Source organism: Barbus barbus, assembly GCF_936440315.1.
Source record: "Barbus barbus genome assembly, chromosome: 7".
NCBI classification, from domain to species: domain Eukaryota; kingdom Metazoa; phylum Chordata; class Actinopteri; order Cypriniformes; family Cyprinidae; genus Barbus; species Barbus barbus.
The window spans coordinates 24,269,125-24,294,633 of record NC_136735.1 but is presented as its reverse complement, the minus strand read 5'-3'; the positions used below and the strand labels follow the sequence as shown (position 1 = coordinate 24,294,633).

The 25,509-nt window shown below is 37.3% G+C and overlaps 2 protein-coding genes across 6 annotated transcripts in view; one reads left to right on the top strand and one right to left on the bottom strand.

Annotated features, from left to right (window-relative positions):
* The window catches only part of LOC306872476 (lipopolysaccharide-responsive and beige-like anchor protein), a 250,016-nt gene that overhangs the window by 83,282 nt on the left and 141,225 nt on the right, over window positions 1–25,509 (bottom strand). For 3 of the 5 annotated variants that reach the window (XM_079421043.1, XM_079421042.1, XM_079421045.1), the window contains exons 37-39: window positions 18,414–18,538; window positions 12,984–13,124; window positions 10,953–11,089 (exon numbers count right to left, since the gene is read on the bottom strand). In XM_079421043.1, the coding sequence (XP_079277169.1) occupies window positions 10,953–11,089; window positions 12,984–13,124; window positions 18,414–18,538 (403 nt within the window). The remainder of the gene's footprint in view (window positions 1–10,952; window positions 11,090–12,983; window positions 13,125–18,413; window positions 18,539–25,509) is intronic. The other 2 variants (XM_079421044.1, XM_079421046.1) reach the window with 1 other exon arrangement.
* On the top strand, window positions 8,029–9,623 carry LOC306872478 (protein mab-21-like 2). Its single transcript, XM_079421049.1, has one exon. The coding sequence runs from the start codon at window positions 8,151–8,153 to the stop codon at window positions 9,228–9,230; it is 1,080 nt and encodes a 359-aa protein (XP_079277175.1). The 5' UTR covers window positions 8,029–8,150; the 3' UTR covers window positions 9,231–9,623.

The window sequence follows — 25,509 nt, the reverse complement described above, 5'->3', positions numbered from 1 at the left end:
TGTTTTTGAAAGAAGTCTCTTATGCTCACCAAGGCCACATTTATATGATTTTGAAACAGAAATATTGTGAAAAATTATTACAATTTGACATAACTGTTTTCTATTACAGTATATGGATATTTCTATTACAGTATATTTTTTTGTGCAAACTGTTGTACATTTTTGTTTTTCAGAATTATTTGATGACTAGAAAGTCCAAAGAAGAGCATTTGTTTCAAATTGAAACCTTTTGTAACATTATGAATGTCCTTACCATACATTTAAGGCAAATTCATGGTAAAGACATTCATAAAGTTCCAAAAGAAAAAAAAAGAAAAACAACTGCTTATGAGTCTAAGACAAGTAATTTTTTCCCTCTACACCTCAGAGGTTCAATGATTACCCACTAGTTCTCAGACTAGAGTAGGGCTGTGTAAAATACATATTATTTCAAATATGTACAAACCAGCAACCAAATCATTTTGTGTTTGTTCTTTGTTTCTTTTCAAACCGAGGAATGAATATTAAAGTTGTTTTCTGTGGAAATTGACAACATGCCACAGTGGCTATTAATACATCTTAACTTCAAATGAAACAGTCAAAACCCAAACACAGACCAAAACATCTTCCGCAGGACAGTCATTACATCAATGTAAAACTGATCCTGACCTTCACCAGTAGCTCTAGAGTAGCACAATACATCTCTCTGAAACATCTCTTTAGAATGATGTCTGTCCCAGATCATAAAAACGCCAGTGGGGAAAGAAGGCCACAATAGAAACAGACAATAAATTCAATGAAGGATGCAAGTTGGAAGCATGAGGGCAGCTCTCCTTGACTTTGAAGCGCTTCTGTAACAAATCTGTTACTTCCCTGCTCTCAGCCTTCAATTATCATTGCTGTATCAGTAGACCGGATCAGTGAACTGCTTCATACCAGATGACTTCATCTCAGGAGTAACCTCGGTGAAGCTGGGAGGTATCAGTGCCACATAGCAATGTGTTTATACTTATCAAGCCTACAATCAATGCTCTTCAATCAATCAAAATTTCAAAAACTTGGAGAGCTCTGAGAAATAATCTGAAATAATTGTTTACCCAATTTATATTATTTTATTTACGCATTTTTTCTTTAGCATTTTTTTTTCACTAAAGGAACAACTTTTATATTTAAGGCATGCCATTTTCGAACCCATTACATCTTCCATGAACTATTATTTATAAGGTATAAAGAGAACAAAGTTGTTGACAGTATACTTAATGTGGACACAAATTAGAAACACATTCAAATATGTGACCCTGGACCACAAAACCAGTCTTAAGTCGCTGGGGTATATTTGTAACAATAGCCAAAAATACATTGTATGGGTCAAAATGATTGATTTTTCTTTTATGCCAAAAATCATTAGGACATTAAATAAAGATTATGTTCCATGAAGATATTTTGTAAATTTCCTACAGTAAATATGTCAAAACTGAATTTTTGATTGGTAATATGCATTGCTAAGAACTTCATTTAGACAGTTTTAAAGGCGATTTCCTCAGTATTTAGATTTTTTTGCACATTCAGATTCCAGATTTCGGATCTCGGCCAAATATTGTCCTATCATAACAAACCACACTGTACATCAATGGAAAGCTTATTTATTCAGCTTTCAGATTATGTATAAATCTCAATTTCTAAAAATGGACACTTATGACTGTTTTTGTGGTCCAGGGTCTCATATGATTTCAGTCTCTTTGAAAATGGCGTGGGAGAAAAGAGAATAAGGCCAGTAGATTTCATAATGATATAATCTCAAGTAATGCAGAATCTTTAATGTTTTCCAGAGACTGTCCTTAAACTTCAGCTTAATTTTTCCAAATTTAAACTTTTTTCCACATTACAAATTATATTAGCGGAATAACTTCAATAATATACTGACTGATATGAGTTTCAGAAAGTTTTATTTTATCAGGCTTACATGGGTTCCATAAGTTTGCGATAACAAATAGTTCTCACACAATTAAAGGAGTCATGAACTGAGAAATAAAAATTCCCTTGATCTTTTGACATACAAGAGGTCATTGTACTATAAAAACATGCTGTAAGTTTCAGAACTCAAACCCTTCTTGTTAGTCTAAAAACAGCTTATATTGAACTCAATCTGCCAAAACGACAGGTTGTGGAATGCGCCACTTTGATTTTTTTAATGCAATAGTGTGGCTAAACACCTCCTTCGCAGAAGATCATCAACGCCTGCTTCTACATCACTGCCTGTTTAGCCCCGCCCACTGTTTCACACATGTATTATAAACATCAAGAGAACGAGACAGAGGCAGACGGAGACACAGGTCTACCCAGAAATCAAACGATAACGACGGTTCCGAAGATAACAAGATGCTGTGTAGTGCCAAGTTGTAGAAAAATATAGTCTTTGCATTGCCTTCCTTCTGACCCTAACATTAGGAAAAAGTGGATTAACTTTATTTTTAATGAAGATCCAGACCACGTCAGTAAGAACTACATTTAACCGCGGACTCGTTTACAAACAAGACAATTCGACGCAGGATTTACAAAAAGACTTTTGATCCTCCCTCTGTAGGAGGGCATAAAGTATATAGAGAGAGATCCCTTCATCATTCGACACACTGTACGACTCATCAATTTATCGACTCGTGCAAGACACAGTGTGTAAATGCTGATATGAGCAACAGTCATGGCTGCTCTCCTCTAGCTCAATGATTGTGACAGAGCTGCTGTAGTTGGCCATTTACCTCTGCACAAACTACTTATGCCTAACTGAAAAATCAATAAAATCTTTGGACAACCTGACATTGATCAGCAGCAGTTGAAGGTCGTCTGTAGCAACCGAATGAAGAGGGTGTGAGACCCCATGTGAGTGTGAGTGTGTGTGTGTGCGTGCAGAGCGTCGAGCCACTCCAGGATATTTGTAGGACAAGCGTAACAATACTTTCCCTGAGTAACATCCCTCCCACCTTCCCTCCTCTCCTCCTACCCAATTAGGTGTGAAGGGAGCTTGTCCTTCAGAAGACACTGCCTGAATGGAAAAGCAGTGGACTAAACTGGTAAGATGTTTATAAAAGTCAAGGAGTAAACAGTATAATATAAGGAATTTATTGTTAATCAAATAAAGTGATTAGCGAGCATTCCATATTACATTGTACTATAAAACAAAATACCAAACAAACTAGTGCCAAGGGATCACACAGGTGTCCCGAATCGTCCTGGCAATATATCTATAACACTACTGTTATATAATAAATATATTGCCATACACTTCATTTGGCATCCTGTTTCTAGCTTGATTTATGACCCGGATATAATTAGAGCCCCAATCTCTCTTTTTGACTTATTATTTGATCATTAAGACATTTTTACACAAAACTGAATTATAATTATGAATTATAAATGCCAAATAACTGCCATTTCCAAGATGCACCTAAATGGGGTTATGTGATAAAAAAGTTGAACAGTAAACATTTATCATTGAATAATACTGTTTCACTGTAGAGCTTGTGTGATAAACTCTTTTTCCAAATAATTTGGTTTGGAAAAATTAATGGTGTAAATTTAGCTTTGAGTGTATCCCGTACTGATTAACTCTAAATGTCAAAATGTTTCAGAGCAGCACAACAATATATAATACAGAGAGCAGCGGAGAATCATGAGTACTACATAGTAGAGTGACTGATCAGGAAAATCCTAAAACAGATCAAATGCAGACGGTGAATGCGAGGGACACAGAGAGACACCCATCTGCTCCATGACCTCACCAGATCTCCCTGGCAGATGCGGAAAGGCCTGCCAAGCAATTAGTACCACTGGTTGACTTGTTTGGGGCCGTCTCCTAGGGGCAAATGCAGCTGGGGCCGTCTGTGTGTGTGTGAAACGTGGGTAAGACGGTGTGCCTTTTTTGCGTGCTGCCTCTCACGTTTCCATTGTGGGGCTGAAAAAGACTACAGGCTAAAAGCATCTGTAACTGACATTCTCCCCCTCTTATCATTGACATGAAAGAGCAAAACACGCTAACTTCAACTGAGACGGAAGAAAAACTGCTGCATTTTTTTATTACTTTTTTCCTCTTCTCCTAAACGAGCAAGAATGACACTATATTTGTGTTTTTATTCACCAAAGATTTGATATTACATCTAGAGATATATCAGACATGTGAACAAGAACTTAAAACTACTAATCAATAAATAGATACAGTAAAAAAAAACAATAGGGTACAAAACCATGCATTTCCAACAGAAAGCAACTGAGAGTAAAGCTGAGAAAGTATAATGGAAATGAACGTTTCCTTCTTATGTGGACAGTATCTGCCACCTCAACATCTTTTATATTTTTTCCTGTTTAAATATGCCCTAAAATATGTGTTTTGTGAGAAGGAGCTTGTCTTAGTTTTGAAGGTGCTCCTGAAGTTACCCGGATCACTGTTTTTCTTTTTTCTTTGATCAGCCAACACTATCTGGCTCTTTTTTAACTAGATCAGATGACCTGGAAATCACGTTAGACTCTTCAAGATGTAGAGACACAAGGAATGAGAAAGAGAGAGAGTCTTATCAGACACTGTCCAGTGTTGTAGAGAGGATCAGAGTGGAGTCATCAGATCAAAGAGGAGTGGCTCTACACTACCGTGCCTCTCTCATCTTCTCGTTCAGTCTGCTCACCAAGACCAAAGCTCTTTTGGTCTCCAGATAATACGGAATGTTTTCAAAAAAAGAGATAAAGGGGGAGAAAAGAGCCCAAAAGCATTTGTTGGAGCTTATTTAAACAGGTCTATTCAGTTCTGCTAAGTGTATCATTAGGTTCAAGAACTCTCCTTGGCACATTAATGTTAGAAGAATCAAAGAAATTCTACCACTTGCTGAGATGTCAGTGATTCAGATCCTGAACAATTCAAAGGAAGGAAAGAAACTCATGAAAAGGATCAATCTGGAACTATTTAATAATATGTATGTTAAGATTTGGTTAGCAATTTAATCAACTTTATTTGGTTTAATTAAGAATTGAGACTAAAAATGAAAGATTAAGGAAAAATAATAAGGGTGAATGGATGTAATATCAGCTAATTGTAACTAAATATGTCATGATGAAAATGCTATAAATTCTTTTTAAATAAATATGCATAGTGCATATTTGGGTATTTTACAGTTGAGCAAACAAATGTTTCTTGGCTCTGCATATTTGCAAATAAAATGTAACCCTCCAAAACAAAAATACATAAATACTCCTAACACTTCTGTTTTTTGCAGATTATGGAAATAAATTCACTGCTTCCACATGCCAAACACAGAATAAGGAACTTTAAAATAGCAATTGACAGTAAAGTACCTGATAAAGATTACCTTGAAATTAACTGTACTTTTAACTTTCCTAAATACTTCTTTAAAAGACAATATTAAAAACTCTGGTAAATCCAATAATAACGGTAATTAAATGATTAATTTGATTAAAGCTTGTAATCTTGCAAATTAATTAAAGCTTGTAACAACTAACTTAAGTAGATGATCTCAAACAGTTTGATGTAGTGAATATGAATTGTGGACAGGGTTAGATGCACCAAAATATTGCAAACATGTTTTATCTTATTACTTCTAATAGTGATGTGTTTTACTGCTATATTAATTTCTGTGAGCAGTTCAGGAGTGTCATTCAGTCTGTAATCTGCCAAATACTGATCAAGAATGGGTAAAAGTGTGTTAACTGTAATTTAACTTAGATTAAATATTTTACAATATGAATATTCAGTGCTTAAATGTAGGAGCAAATATTCAAAATTTCTTGAGAAATTTTCAGGAGGGTTACTAAATCCACAATATTAGACCAAAACATGATTCATTCAGCACATTCTACACTTAACTTATTCAACTTGCCTCATTTCTTTACAATTACAGAAGTCATGTGAAAAAAAATGAAAGCATAAGATGGCTGAAGAATCCCATAGCAAATACCTGTTGGAAGTTCTTTTATTGCAATGTAAACGTCTTTGTTTTTTCGAAATATTACGTCAAATGCACTTCAATCTCATAACATCTGTATAATATTAAAAATCATCTCATGGCGTGTGATTTCGTGATGTTTCACTTGGTTTAGGAGCAAAACAATATTTGTGTAATTAAAACATTTTACCGAAAGAACATTCGCTCAATGTGCCTCTAACAAACAGTGTTTAACTCAAGCGAAAAATAAAACACCCCGCGGGCTCTCAGATGGGCTTAACAACACAAACTCTTGACATTCGTTTTTCTCACTGTAAAAACACTCACTCGCGACGGATCGATACTTTGAATGGTCTCATTTAGCGCAACGCATCATACACCACGCAGCGCTATATCTGCAGACTTTCTCGCAAGCCTGTCGTTAAGACAACTGTGATGAGAGCTGAGCTCATGCAACATGAAGTCTGGCTTGATAAGAGACTTCAATTACCACGCCAAACAATCTCTCATCTCTAAATTATTCATTTTAACACGCTACGCTGCCGATGGGATGCTGCTCAGATTCACATAACTCATGTGAGAACAGAGCAACGATGGAACAAAATGGAAACTATTTTTTTCACAATTTAAGAAAGTTGTTTTAATGGAAGCAATGCATGCAGAGAGCGAGCGGAAAGCAAATGCGTTCATATCTTTAAAGTTAAGCAAGAAGGAATGGAGAAATATACGCACGCGCGCACAATGGAGAAAGTAAATTACGCGGATCAAAACACAACTAACGAAGTAAATAAATGCATGTGTTTCTTTGAGAAATATGAAAGAAAAAATACGAATCTAGCTTTAATTACAAGGAAAAATAAATGACAGCCCAACTATTTTTTTCAACTTTTTTCTTTCCTTTCTGTTTGTTTTTTAAACGTTCTTTTACTTTCCTTACATTAAGAGCATGCAGAAGTTAAATCCTGAATATTTTCTGTAAATAACACACGTGCAGGTTGCACATACATCTTCACTGGAACACTGTCATCTAATTACAATAACACTGAATAACCCGAATGACACATCAGTCTCTAAAACGTTTCATTACGCTCTTGATTTTCTTAACCATGGACCATAAGAGAATTTTAAAATAAAAATCTATATAATTGTAAACACTGTTCTTTATAAGACCCTCGACTGTGTTGAAATTATAAATATGAACAGGCTAGAGGATTAGAAAACCGTTCAACTAATCTGGATCAGTATGTTTTAGGCATAATCACAATTTTACAAAAGCTACATCTCCATATGCGACCATGATCACTCTCACACACACACGCGCTTATTTGATCGATTTGAAGCAGTATCCAGCTTTTTGAACATAGGATGAAATCGCGGTGGACGAATGCAACACTAGCTGTGCGCGGTCAGTAACCTTACATTGACAAAAACTAAATATAGTTTAACACAATTAGCAGCCAGTTCTTAAAGACCAAATCTTAATTCTGTGTAAACAAATATATGTAAAATCGCACCTAACAAATAAGCATTCAAAATTCAGTATTATTTTCAGTATAGTATTTTCACCATACTTTACGACCAAATATGCATACAGCGGAATAACAAACTCCCAACATGTCAATGTTGTAATGTAAGCTAAAGAAAGTAAACGCTTATAGCTAAAATATGTGCCCTTAATGCCGTCTGTATAGCCTAACCTGAAATCGCCGCGGCTCGAGCACTGGATGTTCAGGAGGAGAGCGTCTCTCCAGCGCACCGAGGCTGCGATTGGCCAACAGCACTGACAGCTAGCCCGCTGATTGGCCAGAAAGAGAAGTCCGTCCCCTCTTCACTCCAGCTAGAGGACCATTCATAAACTAAACAATTCCAACACTCACGGCTGAGTCTGGACATCTGCACACTGGCGCACAGTTTTCACGCGCAAACACAAATGAGAGAGATGACATGACGCGCGGAGATTTATCCTGCAGCTGATACTGGCTCGGAGAACAACTTAAACCCTTTAAACCTTTTCAAGTCGAGTTGGAAAAGTCGCACTGCGTTGCATCCATCCGTTTCCTGGTCCAAACTTGACGTCTATCCGCTGTGGGCGCAAACTTCATCACTTCATTTTTTTATTTTATTTTTTCTCTTTGCTGGGAGTTGTGCCTCTGGCTTCACCGGTAAGCATTGGATCCATCGGCGTACTGCGAAACTCCGGTCTACAGTCCGGATCTGTGCCCCAATATGATTGCAACGCAAGCAAAGCTGGTTTACCAGCTCAATAAATATTACAACGAAAGATGCCAGGCTCGCAAATCGGCCATCGCCAAGACCATACGAGAGGTGTGTAAGGTGGTGTCGGACGTGCTGAAGGAGGTGGAGGTCCAGGAGCCCCGTTTCATCAGCTCCCTGAGCGAGATAGACGCGCGCTACGAGGGCATGGAGGTCATCGCACCCAACGAGTTTGAGGTCGTGCTTTACCTGAACCAGATGGGAGTCTTCAACTTCGTGGATGACGGCTCTCTGCCGGGCTGCGCGGTACTCAAACTCAGCGACGGCCGTAAGAGGAGCATGTCCCTGTGGGTGGAGTTCATCACCGCCTCCGGTTATCTGTCGGCGCGAAAGATTCGCTCCCGCTTCCAGACGCTGGTGGCCCAGGCCGTGGATAAATGCAGCTATCGGGACGTGGTTAAGATGGTGGCGGACACGAGTGAAGTGAAACTGCGCATTCGGGAGAGATACGTGGTGCAGATCACCCCGGCCTTCAAGTGCACGGGCATCTGGCCTAGAAGCGCTGCTCAATGGCCCATGCCTCACATCCCGTGGCCCGGGCCGAACCGGGTGGCGGAGGTGAAAGCGGAGGGTTTTAACCTCCTCTCCAAAGAGTGCTACTCGTTAACGGGAAAACAGAGCTCGGCGGAAAGCGACGCCTGGGTCTTGCAGTTCGCCGAGGCCGAGAACAGGCTTCTGATGTCGGGCTGCAGGAAGAAATGCCTCTCTATTCTAAAGACTCTCCGTGACCGACACCTCGAACTGCCGGGACAGCCGCTCAATAACTACCACATGAAGACCCTGCTGCTGTACGAGTGCGAGAAACACCCGCGGGAGACTGACTGGGACGAGTCGTGCCTCGGCGACCGCCTGAACGGTATTCTGCTGCAGCTCATCTCCTGTCTTCAGTGCCGCCGGTGCCCACATTACTTCTTACCCAATCTAGACCTGTTTCAGGGCAAACCACACTCAGCCCTGGAGACAGCGGCCAAACAGGCCTGGAGACTGGCTAGAGAAATCCTTACCAACGCCAAAAGTTTGGATAAACTGTAAGATGCAGGAGGAGGACATTTTATGTCGGTGAATATTAACGGACGTTCGAGATCACAACACTGAAAGTGGAGAGAATGTGATCACGGTGCTCTCCGAGTAATGAAACCAAGAAAATAAAAGATTAAAATAAAACTTAAAAAAAAAAAAAACCCGAAGCATTTGCTTTTTCCAAGGCTCAAACGGGACATTGCAGGAGAGAGAAATGAAGGTACATTTTAAACTAAGTGTAATGATTTTGTTGTTTGTTTGAACTGTTTTCACAAAGTGAAAATGTTATTTAAATATATGCACAAGATCTTTAATTGCGAATTACAAAATGTAGCGTGCCAAGTTCTTTTTTTTTTTCATGATGTGATCAAAGATTGAAACGTGTAATAAAATCATGACACGATGAAATTTAAACTTGGCATTCGTCATTACTCAATGAAAAATTCCTGGCATTAATGGGACTATAATACAAAAGCTAGATGCATAAATAATAAAGCATATAGTTTTGGCATTTTTTTTTCGCTAGTTAAACAAAAGCATGTAATATTAGGACAGTGTGTATTTGTGGACTGCTCATTCAGTTTAACTCTTAGAAAACGAAACGAAAACACGCGAGGCCTGTTGCAGTAAATGACAACAATTATTTGTTAAATAGACACTAGAAACAAAATAAAGATGATCCTATGTTAAAAATAATAACAATATTATATCGCACTTTAGAGTAACAGCCAAGGCCATTTACACTTATAAATAAAATGTTTAAAAAAACGGACAGACGATCTCTCACATAGACCAACATTACTTAATTTCACAGATTAAAACCAATGCAGCATAATATAAAATATAAAATGTTCAAATAACCACACTTTAAATTTCAACTATTTTGACTGAATAATAACAGGCTAATGCTTTGGAGTAAAGAATTCTGTTATTTCACTCTGGAAATCCCCGTTAAAAAAAGAGAAAGAAAAAGAAAAATTTTGGTTTTATTAATTATTGCAAAAATAAAAACAGCCTATTAGAATTAAAAAGCCTACTGAAAGAAATACTTCGACAATGTTTGCAACAAACAAATACATGATCAACTAATACTGATGTAGCTATTTTATTCTGGCAAAAGAAACTATTTTACTTCACAATTCCGTTACTATAGTAAAAACGGCAACATATTATTAATCTAGCTTTTAGGAAAATTACTCTATGGAAAGCAAGATATTTCAAATATATAAACAGAAAAAGAATTTCAGAGTTAAGGAAATACTGAAAGTGGATACTTTGTTCTTCCAAAGATAAAACAAAAGTTCTGCATGAAGCATTCCGAAGAATGTTTCAAATTAAGTTATCCTCTTCAAGCATTTGCATTAATAGTCAGGATTTTTGGTGGCACACCTCAGCTACACGCCAATGGTGATGGCAAGTTACACTTTAATAGCCTTGACCCACATATGTTATGAACAGTTGAAACACATGCAACATGCTATGAGGAAAGAGAGTAAGCCTTTCTATCAGCAAAGCCTGTTCTGCCTTTGTGTTACGATATGGCCATTCAAGATAAGATGACCACAAAAAAACAGTACTCACAAACCCTGTGTGGAAAGGTAGTTATATATATACGCATACCAGTATTGTGAAAGCACATTAAAGGACCTTGGTTATACTACAGCTAGTCACTTCATTTTAGTGTGCACAGCTCATGGGACAATTGGAGTCATTTTGGATGAGAAACCCTCTTACCTTGGGATCAATGGTCTTAAAACTCGGGTCTTCTTCATCCACCTCAAAGTATAACTCCAGGGCCGTGATAGACAGTGTGCCTTTTACCACCACAGCGGGCGCAACTAGCTGTGCGCTGGTGCTCAGGTTAACAGGCCCTACGGATCACAGAAGAGCACAGCGGTTAGTGTGTGTGTGTGTGTGTGTGTGCCTCCCCCACCCTCTGCCCTTGGCATAGAAACCATTTCAAAGGAGTACAGAGTGTTTACTTGAACACATAAACTCAACAAGGGCACATACTGACTTCCTGATAGAACATCTTTAGTTTTAATAAGCTTGGGGGAGAAGGTCTCTAAAGTAAAGCTACATTCATTTGAGGCTGATTTCAAATGATCGCTCAATAATACAAACATATGTATTTAGGCTTAATCTATATTTTATTGCATGCAATTTATTTTAATTTAATTGTTTTATTTTATTTAAATAACAATAAATATGTCTTACAAGTGTAAATTGTGTAACGCTATATTGCCTGTCATAATATTACAGTTTTCTTATTATTACTATTAAGGAACTAAAGATTTGTTGAATGTAAACAAATAAAGCATTACATATTAATTTACTTAAAAATTAATTCAATAAGTATTTAATTCAAATATATCGCATTTTTAAAAAGCAAATTCATTCAACTAATCCATAAATAGGATTATCCCTACACAATGGCATATTTAAGCGCTTCATCTGTCATAGAAACGGTATAGTCGCGATGTCAAAAAGCGCTGAAATCCGCCGTCAATCAGATCGCATTGATTGCCGGCTTTGGGTTTAATCTGTCATCAATCTTAATTTATGCCAGCATGACAATGTTGAAGGGTCGCTCTGGGGAATTTCTGCCTCTCTACATGCGCAAAGCATCGGATATGCGCCTGCAAACTGCCGTTGCAGTCAGTACGACCACAAGCACATGTTTGATTTCCCCAAGCACCCTTCAATTCACAAACGCATGGCATGATCAGATAAGTTCATCAGCATGTAATACGGCTGAGAAATAACATGTCCCCGCCGCTAAACCGGAACACGTTTCAATTACACTTGAATCAAACAGCTTGCTAAGTGGATGATCTGCAACGACGCGAATCTTCGCAATAATTTGCACTTTATTTGAGAGAGACTGTATTTTACTGTGGAAAAGACTGCCTGCACAAATGAGATCAAGAATTTATAAACGCGTTAATGAAAAAGAATAAATGTGTAAAAAAAACCCCGGTTGAACAGATTATTAGCCTGTAGACTTTTAAGGAAAAATATAAATGAATACAAATATTAATATAAACATAATTGTGTTTAATTAATTATCCTCCTCATGCATTTATAGTCTTGCTTTAAAATATAGCTACACTGTTCAAAACTTAAAACAATCCCATTTTAGACATTTTTATTTTTACTTCATTACTAAAATATGAAATCTATGTATGAACGTGGTTTTTCGGAAGAAATTTAGAGGTTCTAATAAAATGAGCAATTTTCTGCTTTTGGCCATCAGATTTGAATACTATTGTGTTGCTGAGCTAATGAAATGAAAGGAAGAAATGTAAGCGTTTCATATATTTTAATGTGTATTTTACCCCAACTTTATTTACATAAACTGAATATGTAAAGCGAAAATAATTTAATTATTCGTTGTTTTAAAGCAAGGACTAGCTCACTGCACACTCCTGTCATGACTGTGGGCCTTGGAGCGCTGTTCAGCCCTCGCTCAAATCTAACCCGATCACAGGCCGCTAATGAGAGAGGACTGCTTCAGATAATGGTGTGATCCCCTCATTAACGTCCGAGAAGAAGGGGGGGTGACACGCCATCTAAACCTCAAGAGCGCGACGCAACAAACTAGAACGCTGCCATAATCAGCGGAGCTGCCAGTGCGCGCGTCCACTTTAGAGAGCGTCGTTCAGTACAACTGGAGCGTTGTACAACATGCAAACGCATCGTATTTCTCTGATGATGAGAGCGTTCTAGTTTGTCGTGACGCGTCGCTAGGCTTCTGTTCTTTACCTGTGAGGTTCTCCAAATCTTTCTCCTCCAAGGATGAGAGAGTGTCATCGTCCTCCAAGAGCAGCTCGCTCTCTGAGTTCTGATTCCCCAGCACTGAACTCCTGATGGACTGTTTGCCTTTCAGCACGTCCTCCTCTGGAGCTGCACAAAACAAAACACATCACATTCCTTCAAGCCAAGCGTAACCGCGCAAAAACTTTAAACGACTGTCAGTTTGGGTAAGTTGACTTCAAATAAAATAACAAATAAAATAAAATAAATTCATGCGCTGGTTGGTATTATAGCCTATTATAGACGCATGCTGATTGATATTTTATAATACAATTCTAAATAATGAATAAACACGTGTTAAGCGCTACTTTAATATCATTTTTGTCCTAAAAGTCCTCGAGCTGACATGGAAACAACACATCAAAACCATACTAGCGGATAATTTATCTATCTATTTAGCCTACATATTTCTATAACATTTTCATTTGCATTATTTTGATAGTTTGAATATTTAAACAGCTCATTTACATAACGATTGCCGCGGAGAAATTAATGCGTATTTGAAGTCGAACTTTGTGAAAAAGATATAGCTGAGTTTTCCCCACAACTAGATGGTTATTTAGGACACTTTCTCTTTCTTTCAAAAATGTAATTTGGCGTGTCGTTTTCACTGATAATCAGAAATAATAAAACATACACAATCAACTGACCAAAGTGTGCATGTATCCATAACAGACTTTCTGATTCAGTTAGTTAATCTACAAAGGACCTGCTTTCTTTTATAGATTTACAGTCTAAAAACTAATATTTAGACTCATATTTAATAACAGAACTACTTAACATTTACATTAACACTTTTAACATTAAAACCTTTTGAATTGCAATTAAACTGAACCAGACAAACATATATTCGGCTCCATATGCCAAGCTTACCCCTGACAAAAATCAGGAGGGGCCCTGTCTGATTTCAACTGTACATGACTTGAGGTTCCGCATAGATTATTTAAGAAAAATGGTAATCTGTAAACATTTACAGAGCGCTGCATTCCCAAGTGGTGAGGGGCAAAAACTGGTCTACAGTAGAAACAAAGGCATTCTTTCATCTATGTAAACAGAGAGAGGTGACGGGGCAGTCTCTCATCAGACTGCTTGGGCCTGCAGTGGAGCTACACAGAGTCCGGTCCGGAGCCACGTGACCTCTGCCCTCTCTCTCCAGATACATCACCTGAGGGGGTTAGAATTTGCACTTGAAGCAAAACCCTGAGACAGCTCTTTATAAATAGAGCCCTAAACCATTAGGAAAGCAGAGCAAAGAAATCTCTTGTCATGGAAAGTATGCTGGCGCACTGATATTTAGAACGGTCTTCCTGTAATTAACTCTCCCCAGAGAATTTGTAGTTAGCAGCAGTGAAATTACTACCAGCTTCCTAATACATACCACATGCCTGTGTGCTCATGCCAGACAGAGTGGACACAAGGATGTGACAAAAATATGGTGTTACTTTTGTGAAGTCAACCATAATATTTTTTTTTCCCCTATTTATTTACTATTGTGTCTGAAGCTAACTGAGCTGGAGTCACTTCTTCCCAATGTTTTGTGATATAATACATGCAAAACTGCAATAAATGACAAAACTAGTATATATTATTTAAAATCACAGCTTAAATTGCAAGAAAACTGCAAGTTGTAAAGCTGCATTTTTAACAACTAATAGAGGATTAATAAAGAGAGGAAACATGAAAATTAATATAACAGAAATAAGATAAGTCTAGCAAGACAAAAGTATTGTTTTTATAAATATTTTTTTTTTTTACTAAGTTTACTTTTGGATTTAAAATGATTTGTATTCATATATTCTGCAAATCCACTTAAATAATGATATTCAATCAAACATCAGATACCTAGTAGACTGAAATAAAAAGTGTTCATAAAAACTGTAGTGAAGAACAACTGCACCAGTGACCAAACCGAGTCAAAAACCCATGTTGTAAGATTACATTCATACATCAGCTTTACTTAAATAGCTCATTCATTCCCCTCATTCAGCAAATGCTAATGTAAATACGTGCTGTTGCGTTACACTTTTAAGCTCTGTTTCCTTTTTCCGTGCAAGTTCAAATGCTCATTTATATGCGACTACGGAGGCAAAGCAATTAAATTGTCAGAATTAACAAATTTGTTTTTAACGCAAGTGCAGCCAGGAGTGAAGTCAGGAGGTGAGTATTGATCACAGGAACAGAGACATTAGTCTTCAGGTATTTACACTGCTATGAGTTGCCCAACACCGTAGCCTGCACCTAGCCAAATCAATCCCCTGAAAAGATGGCGCTTTCCAGCAATAAATACATATCTTACCAAACTACCAGCCATCCGCCTTAGGGGTGTAAATCGGACCACTGTTTCCTGGCTGGCGATGAATGATTGCAATTGTGCATGCCAAAAAGGAGAGGTTTTGATATGATGATAAATTTTGAGTGATGAAAAAATAATTTGCAAACAAGCCTGTCTGTATTCATCAACAGAAATGCTGTTTCCTTTAAATGCATATCGCTGTTATTTGAGGGGGGAAAATGCTATGCCTTTTTCATTCAAATGTAAATTGTATATATATTTTTTCTATTTTCTAAATTCAAAATGCAAAATCTGACTACTGGATTGATGAATATGACACACACACACACAATTATGACTTTCTCTTCCACATGTCATGAGAATAATCACAGCCAGATATGACCCTTGTGCTCTGTTTAAAAACTTGAGATCTTGGCCAAGACTTTCATTCCACTTCCGCAACAAATTTAGGGTCAGCAGGAAAGGCACAAGCTTTCTATGGAGGAGGGGGTCATCATGAGCTTTCTGTTGTTCATTTACTTTTCATAATCACATCTTATTATGAGTTAAGAATTGAATTCATTAAAAAACGAAATTATTGATTAAAAATGCACTTGAGTCATAACAGTTTGTGTGTGTAGGTTTATCCTGTATAGGTTTTTAGATAAAGTTGAAGACAATTAATATATGTACATAAATACTTGATGGAAGGATTGATTATTTCCTGTGCTGGATGGTCACTGGGGAAGCATTGGAGTATAATGAAGGGTTTTAAGGCCTCAAACTTTTAGGTTCCATTTCAAAGGTGATCCAAAGTGTGCCTTAAGGAGCACTTGAATTTAACCAAGTCCGAAGTTAGCAAAAGAAAAAGGGAAGAATACAGAAAAGAAAAAGTGGAGGATGGAGCAAAAAGAGAGAAATCACTGGGTCCCCTCAGGGCCCTCCATTCGGCTGCATATTATGACCATTAGGGCGGCACATCAGTCTCAGAGGATGCTGGGATTCTAAGCACTTATTGCTTTTAGATCCCATTCTTATTGACTTCTGTCACAATGGTCGTTTGTCTTGAGGACCTGTGTCATTCTGAGGAGGACTAAGCAGTGACATATTGGAGACATTTTTTCTTAGAAATGGCCCGTTTCCCGAGGGGTGCAATAGGTTAAGCTGCTCAAGTCCAAGTACTGAATGGCACTGATTGTAAAGCCTGCTATCTCTCAGTGTGGGTAAAAACTCGTCAGAAACAAAGGTGTCTGCAAAACATTTTTACTCTCACATGCTGTATATGCATTACTGCACTGCATGAAGTGATAGAGCTCAATTCAAACATAAATCAAAAAGACAAAGAGGAACGGGTTAAAATGAGCTTGCTGTACATCTAAATGTAAGGAGAATGTGTTGTACACAGAAGTAATCATACAGACATTAAATGAGGATGGAAGAGGGAACACAAGCCCCTGATGAGTTTAATAACCACAAGTTTACTTGCAATAACATGGTAAAAACCAACCTAACTCATTATACTTTTATCAATATGTGAAGTTCATTATGGAATACATGAAGCATTTTTCAAACGTGATGACTTATTTAATAAAGAAAACATAATGAGAAAAAATATTAGGTAATAAATTATGCAGATTTGATATAAATCAAGTCACTGGGTGGAAAACAACTGAAGGGGCTCGTTTTTAATTTCTATACTTATACAAGTGAATAATTAAAAATGCATGCATTCATTTCTCTGCATTACATTCAAAAGGAAACTACAATTGCAACAATATTATGCCTACTTATGCATGCATCTTTTCATGATAAAATTGGCTTAAGTTCATCGTCTTATATTCTAGAGTAATTTAACTTTAAGATTTTCGACATTGCATGATAAATAACAAAAAAGTTTTTGTTTTATTGTTTTTCCCTGCAGCAATATGAAGCAGTTGTAATGTGTCTTAAATTAAATATTGAGATTCACTAGTAGATACTGTCTAAAACAGAATTGAGAAGAATATACACAGTACTGAGGAGTCACTAACTATAACTAGGATTTTTCATCTCTTTAAACAGTATAGCTTTTCCAGCGACAAACTCATGTTTGCAATGCAGCATGACAAAACACTACGTAACTTTTAAATTCATGTACTTTATGTTTCATTTTGAAGCAGATTAAGTTACTTTATTTACACATTTATATTCTTCTACTTAATTCAAGTAGAAAAATACAGATCCCGTACACATATATTTTGTCATCTACTTTATGTTAATATTAAAAATTTCATCCAATGCACCTACAATTTCTACAAAGTGAAAATCTCTACATAAAAGTCCTGAAAATATTTAGTTAAAAGCTACTACTTATTGCTATGTTTAGTCACTAAAACAGTGTGAATACACGCATATGTTTACTGTCGCTAAAATTGATCTTCATTCATTTAAAAATCCTTCTTGTTTGTAAAGCAGAGAAATACTGCTCTGAATGAAATAATATGTATATATCTTACATATTTTAGAACTTTAGCCCTTTATATAGCTTCAAAGTAGTTTATTTTCTGTTGCATGTAGCATGTAGTGTAGATAAACTCCAACAGCAATACTTGTTTGGAAAAGTAGATAACTTCATTAAACCATGAGTAACTTGTAATATGGAAAGCGACGGTTTTAAACTAGCATCCCCAACACTGATGCACACACATCTAATACAAACACAAAGACCTTTGTTACTAGCTCTCCCACTAACTTCACAGCTTTGCTCACCTTTAATACCAGCTGCTGACATGCATGGGAAGGAAGGAACACATAGTGACAATTTAAGAACAATTAGCGGTACTTAAATATCCGAGCTAATGAGAGGAACTGCACGTGGTAAATAAACAAATTAGCAGCAAATTACTGTCATAATATTATCAGAGAGACAAAGGCCTCAGGACAGTGAGAGAATGTAATATCATTTTTTTTTTTTTTTTTTTTTACCGAGTATTGTTGCACTATAAAGATTTTACAGTGACTTTAATATTTACAGCCATGTACCTGTTAAAGCGATACAGCTCTACAGACTGGGATGTGTTTTATGTGTGAAAGAGTGTAAGTGCATGATATTATGTGACATTACCCACCATGCTCTGCTGCAGCCTTGAGCGTGGCCTCAGAGTGTGTGGACCCAAACGGGTTCCTGATGAAGCGCCGACGTCTCCTCAGGTCATCTTCCCAGTAGTCCAGGCGCCAGAACTCCCGTGGTCTGCTGCCGAAAGGAAGAGAGAGAGGAAAGAGAAAGAGAGAGAGAAAGAGAAAGAAAGCGAGAGAGAGAGAGAGAGAGAGAGGCACATATGTTAGCAATTAGCCAATGGAGTGAGAAGTGGCACAGGCAGAGCTGCATAATACTGGCCTTGTTTTGCTGCAACCTTCTTCAGTGCAAAGTGCACTAACTAGAGAATGGCTAATATCAGATTGTTATGGCAATTGTGATAATTATTGTTAATAATAAAATATACCTGGGCTTTGAAAATATTTGTAGCTAAATATCAAAAATGATTATTTAGTTGTTGTTTTTTCCAGATTTATTTAAAGGGCTATTTTGCTTTAGTTTTCAAACATATTAACAGTATAGGAAACATATTAATGCCCAGAAATTTATTAAATATATAAATTTTTAAATATTAAATCAACTATTTTTTCCCTATGTTTTGGGGTGAACACTATGCAGTACTGTACAATATAATAAAGGCTGGATTACAAACATTGTACATTATTTCAGTAGATAAATTCTGTATAAATATGTATAATTTAACATTACGTAATCAGAATGATACACTAAAAAGTGTCTGAACACCAATAATAAAACACAATAAATAAAAATAATAATAATAATAATAACCACATCCAACCAAGAGTCAGGAAAGTATACATTCCTGACATTTCACAAAAAAATTATATTAAATATATAATTTAAATTTATATATTAAATCATATAATTTACAATTATGACGTAATTGTATATAGTACATACACATGCTTATATAAAAACACGTATATAAAAATGAAATAAATAATTGCCAATTTATCTAACTAGCCTATAGCAGTGAAATTAAACTGTTAAAATGATACATGTGTGTTCTAATTTTAGAAGTCACATTTGCACACAACTCCAGAAATGTGTGTCCTTGGGAGTAACAAAAGAGGCCTAGATTTTTGCAGCACCTCAAGAAGGTGAGATGAGAGCTAAATACATCACACTGAGAATCAGCCTGCTGACACAGCAATCCAGCACACACACACACACACACACACACACACACACAGAATCAGGCAGTGCTGTGGTTCCAGGCTCATTTCTGAGCCCAGCAGGACACCTTACAGCAGGACTGCTAAGGAGAGGGACCACATTTGACTCAGTGTCCTTCGCCTTTAGCCATTTTCCCTCCAATATGCACCTCTTACCACTGTAAATAAAACTAAAGTTTCTCTCTCTCTTTCTTTCCATCTTGTGCTTTTGTTTTCTCTCGGTGTGTGTGTGTGTGTGAATTTGTTCACTTTTAATGAAGGTACATTCAGGCGAACAGTTATATGATATTACCCCATTTAGATTCAAAGGACTTTAATTAAAATAATCTCTTGAAATATTCATTATGTTTAGCCCCCTGAGGTGCACGGAAAATACATTTCCAGCTCCATAAATGAGTGTAATCTCCAAAAGCTTGCTTAATTTGAAATAGAACGAACTAATTTCAGGCTAGGGGAGGGAAGGGTATAATTTGTTGAATCAAATTAAACTCATTTTTTGTACTGTAATGCACAATGGCATGAGCAATTAATTACACATGAACACAAAAGAAAAAATACTTTTGAACTTAAAGAAACCCATGTGTGATTTTCAAGGAACGATGTGATAAATATTGGTTTTGTGAATCTTAAAAAATGAAGATCGGTGATCATATGCCATCCAGAAGGACCGATCCCAGAGTGGGCTCGCGGATCCTCTGTGATCCAGCAAGCAAAAGGGGCTTGTGGTGGGGGGATGACAGTGAATGGCTTTAGCAGTGGCTCTGTAGCCGTCCTCCGGCTGATTTACTGTAGGTGCTGTGAAATATAACTCTCTAAGTCCATTCTGTTCTGTGGAAGTGAGAAGAAGTTTTATCGTGCAACAGGGCCTCCACACCCAGGCCAAATAAATCAGGATAACGGCCACTTAAGAGCCCTCCCTAGTGCTCACCTTCTTTCTTTCTTTTTACGCCCGCATACATTAACAATCGCCAGCAAACACGCTATTATGACCTAAAATACCATAGAGGTGGGAAAAAAAAGGGAGAGAGAAGGAAAGTATTGAAAGAAGGAGTTGAGAAAATAGATAAATCAAAAGAGTGGTACTGCAAGTCTTCTCAAAATTAATGATTCTAGGAGAAATAAAAACAGACAGAAATACTTCTGGAAATAGTTATGGCATGCAAAATACACATTTTAAAATCCCACTTAAAATAGCTTCTCAGGCGTATGGGGCCAAGAAGGTTTGGGACTATCCGAGCGCTGCAGGTTTTGTCAGAAGTGTGATCGATTCGCTCTCCTGCAAAAGGCTCTAAACAAATCCCATCTCGTAAAACTAAAGAGAGCGCTTAAAACAGGAAAATAAAAACAATTCTACTCTTCACTTGAAAAGCTCACCGGCTCGACTAATAAGAGACATTAATAACTGATTTATTTAAGACAGGAAAAGGAGATGTAATTTAAAGGGAGATGTGAGTTTTCCTGGAGAAGCACAGCTCCTTGGAGACCATTTACGGCTCAGGCAGACAGCAATGCCTTTCTGTTAAATGTTTCAAAGGAAATGTTTACACACAGACATGAGTAAAACCAAAAAAAAGAAGAAACAGCCCTTAAGAGTTACAACTGATATGTTAGTAAAGAACGGGAACCAAGCAGGTAGTGCACATACACAAAACACATGCAGTAAAAATAGTGCATGACTCCACCAGTCTCTTGGGTTCACCTAATCACTAATGAATGAGAGTGTATAAATACAACAACAATACAATAACCAGAACCTGAACAGTCCGCCTTAAAAGTGTATCCCACAGAGTTGTTTTTTTCTCAATTCCTACCTCTAATTGCATTCAGATGGAACTCAAGTATATACACTATATTCCTACTTTGCAGTCACTTGTTTCCCAGTGTAATGCAATCACGCGCTTGCCTATGTTATAAAGTGTAAATATGCATTCAATATTTAATCAGTAGGAATGCACATGGGTAGAAGTATTAGAGGTCCAAAAGAGTGCAACCTTGACCACCCACTTATTAATTTCTGCTTAGGAATTAAAAAAATTAAATCTTCAGTAAAGTGTTCTAAGCCAAACCAAGCAGCTCTAGAATGAATCACATCACCACAAACTTTGAAAATAGCAAAGGTATTTTATGAATGAAGGAACTACAATCCCATGAAGCATTGCGAATTACATTGTCAAATAAAAATGGTGGTCAAATATAAAACTATTAAAAAAAGAAGAAGAAAAAACTGCCCTCGTCTTCCAAGGCTTCAATAAGGCTCCAGATTTAGCCATTAATTTAAGTTAAAAAAAAAAAATAATAATAATAATATTGAAATCATGCTGTCTGATAGGGGAATAATGATCCAGGGGACTTCCCAGTGCTACATGAGAATGCAAACACATAAGAGAGAGACATATGAAAGGGAGTGCACTCGTGACTGTAATTGTAAAACTGTACAATTCTTAATTCTAGCACAAGTGGAACACCAAGAATGACAGGACAGCAAATCATAACAGGATTACTTAAAATAAACTACAATTCTCAACATTATTTTATGAGTACAACCAGGGGTGGGTGATATACCGGTAGACACGATTAACCGGTAGAAATTGCCAAATGGTAGAGATTTTGGACTATCGTCTCTATCACAGTTACACGCTCATGTGACATTGCTGTGCTACGTGGTCATAAAAACATTTAGTTTGCATGAGTTTTTAAGTATTGAGTTTTAAAAACAAGTGATTTTAAGCTTTTTAAATTCAATCAGCAGCAAAAGAGAACTCATTTTGCTATTTGCGTGTGCATGTAAAGAAGTATTGAACAGTTATTTTTGCCACTTTATACGCCTTGATCTATGATTATGTGTTAAAATGCCAGCCTTTGCAAGTATCCTAATAAACACAGTAATATAAGTGAAAGCAAACAGCTGAGAAAAAAAAACACATGTGTAACAGTACATTGGATCTGGGCAGCTCTTAAAGTGACAGCAGTCTAAAATTACTCATATTGTGGTATTGGATTTTGGTCATATGGCCCACCCCCAAGTACAACTATGAATTACTGCTTGGAAACACTGTTTATCGTTTTTTTCATCATTCAGACAAACTGGCTCTTTTTTCATGTCGATATTCAACTGCTTTAAAAAATAAGTTGTTATTCGCTACAATAGTTCTCCTTTATAGCGAATAACTGTGTTCAGGAATTATTACAAATATTCACAATCAAATGGCAAAATTCAAGACTGAGGAACTCAGCAGACACATATCCATTAAACAGGAAGAAAACAGGAGAGAGACAGAGAGTTGGGTTCATTCCATATTGTCCCGTCTGTCTGTGAACAGATTTCCCTCTATCTAAGCAGCAAAGAGGTGTTTGCATGTGATAGTTTCCTCCATGTAAATAGCCACTCCATCATTCTGGCTTCCAACGTTCATTAATTAAAATGATCACCGAAGGCACAGAGCAGATCCAAGGAGCTCCTCTCCTGTCAGTCTCTGAGAGAGCAGAGATACAGAGAGGATCAATCTGTCTGCAATACAACACCACGCCGGCCACTGCAATTAGTCGAGCAGCTGGAATCGCGTTCGCAGCCTCCACCGCCGCCCAGACACTGTGACAATGGAGTCCTAATGAAGGCAAAGGAAGCGTGTGCGTGTGTGTAATCCAACCGCCATCAATCCCAGCAGCAGAATCAGCTGCACATTCCACGCAGCAAGTGTTTTCACAGCATTGATGAATTATTCATCCACCCTCCCCATCCATCCATCCATTCCTTTTTCCAAAGGGGGTTTCTAACAGGAATTACGCCAGCGCCTTCTCAAGACAACGACAATTACAAAACACAATAGGCCTCTAGAACCGAGCACGTATCCGTGCCGCACGGGCACAATTAGTAATTAGTATGCTCGTAAAGCAGCCATGACGGAAACAGACCCATAAATGGCAGTGGGGAGTTGAAATTGTCTTATTGCATGTGCCAAAAGCAACACTCGAGACCCTCCTCCAGACATGCTTAATGTAAACCACATTTGGCGAGAATTTAACGCGAGCAAGGACTTTTATAAGCGCTTGTTAGGTGTAATTGAAGTCTTTCTTCTCACCCAGTACCAGTGTAAGTGCTGGGTCGCTGGCTGTAAATCTGAACCGGTTTACCAACAGAGATGATGAACGGGGGGGGTTAATCGTAATGCAGTTTAATACAGATGGTGACCCATTGAGTTAATGAATAAGGGAAATAGATCGGAGAGTGAGCAGTAAACAGTAGGACAGAGAGAATCAACAGAGAAGAGGGTCATGTTTTATAATCTCTTCTTTAAAGCTTCAATTGCACTCCTAAATTGTAGGTTTGCATAAAACAAGCCACACTTCAAGTCTACTTGACTCGAGGGAGGTGTCATAATAAACAAAGCATTTAATTGGGCCATGTGTTGAGAATTGTGTGTGTGTGTGTGGATGTGGGATTAATGAGGTGTTTTTTGGAAGTTGCTGAAACGGAGAGGCTGGCTTGTGCTGCCACACTTCAGAAAGGCATCAGTCTCACACTCCAGCAGCGTTATAAAAGCCTGCAAGGGTTTCGCTGCAAACACAGGCTCTAAATTACACACAGGAACAAGTATACCCACATATGCCCACTCAAGAACAACAGGCCTGGAGGTTTGAGAATACTTTTTTTAACACATGGCTGAAAACACACATCATCAGGTCTTTAAAAAAAAGAAAAAAAAAAGAAATTGTTAATAAATTTAACAAATAATTACAAAGAAATGACAAGAAACATATTAAATTAATAAGTTTTAGCAGAAAGACAGAAATATAGTGCTTTCTTGCAAAACATTGTCCTTGGACTGGGCGATAAATTGATAACTATAATTATCCTTGATAAAACGGTAACAATAGTACGATAAATGTTCAATATAATGTTAATACGTCAAAATCAGAACGAAAGAGAGCAACTCATTTGAACCACGCAACACAGATCATTTCTCCGCTCTGCTCCAAAGTTCAAATGGCTGCGCAGTGCAAGCTCACTAGAGCAGATGCGTAAGAACACAAATGACTCTGTGATTTAAACGAGTTTAAAGCCAGATGAATCGGCGCTGATAAACAGGAGTAACACTATGATTGTCAGGGTTCTGTCGTGTGTGTCATGTGTTCCTGCCCCTTGTGTCCATATTTGGTTTGTTTCCTGTCCTTGTTAAGTGTCATTAGTTAATTCTTGTCTAGCCGTGTTCGTCTCGTTATCTATGATTTACCTGTGTATTTATAGTCCTGTCAGTTCAGTTAGATTTCGTCTGGTCTACTCGTTACTCCCCGGTGTTTGATGTCTGTGTCTTGCCCTGCCTTGTCTTGCCCTGCCTTGATGTCAGTAAAGTATGTTATTTGAGTTTATATCCTCGTCTGCGTGTTCCTGGTTCCTCCCTCGTGTGTGCACCGTGACAACGATACAGTCAGAAGGCTTTTCAATCTACAAATCGTCATCATTTACCATGGATTTACTGTAGTAACACTAACTGCACCATGGTATTATGGCAGAAATGTGGGTATTAGTATCAAATGTTATAATATTATTAATGTAGACATGTATTAAAGGAGTAATATAATATAATTAAAGTGTTTTGTAATTATAATTTTTTGTGTGTGTGTGATTAAACTATAGCGTTTCTGCATTTATTCTAAATGTATTTACACTAATGTTACTGTTTTTCATACAAATACCTAGAAACCATATAGTTACATTTTACCATGGTATTGAGATGCAACAGTATATGTGTGATTTTAACAATGGTATCATGATCTAAATGTATGCTACTATGAAAGATCAATGGTTAATTAAAAAAAAATAGAATAAACAGCCAGAATAATTAAATTTCACCATATATAAAAGTGAGGTCGCTACATTCAGATGCTCCATTACAAAATGCTGATTTTGTCAGTGTGTCTGAAAGTTTGACT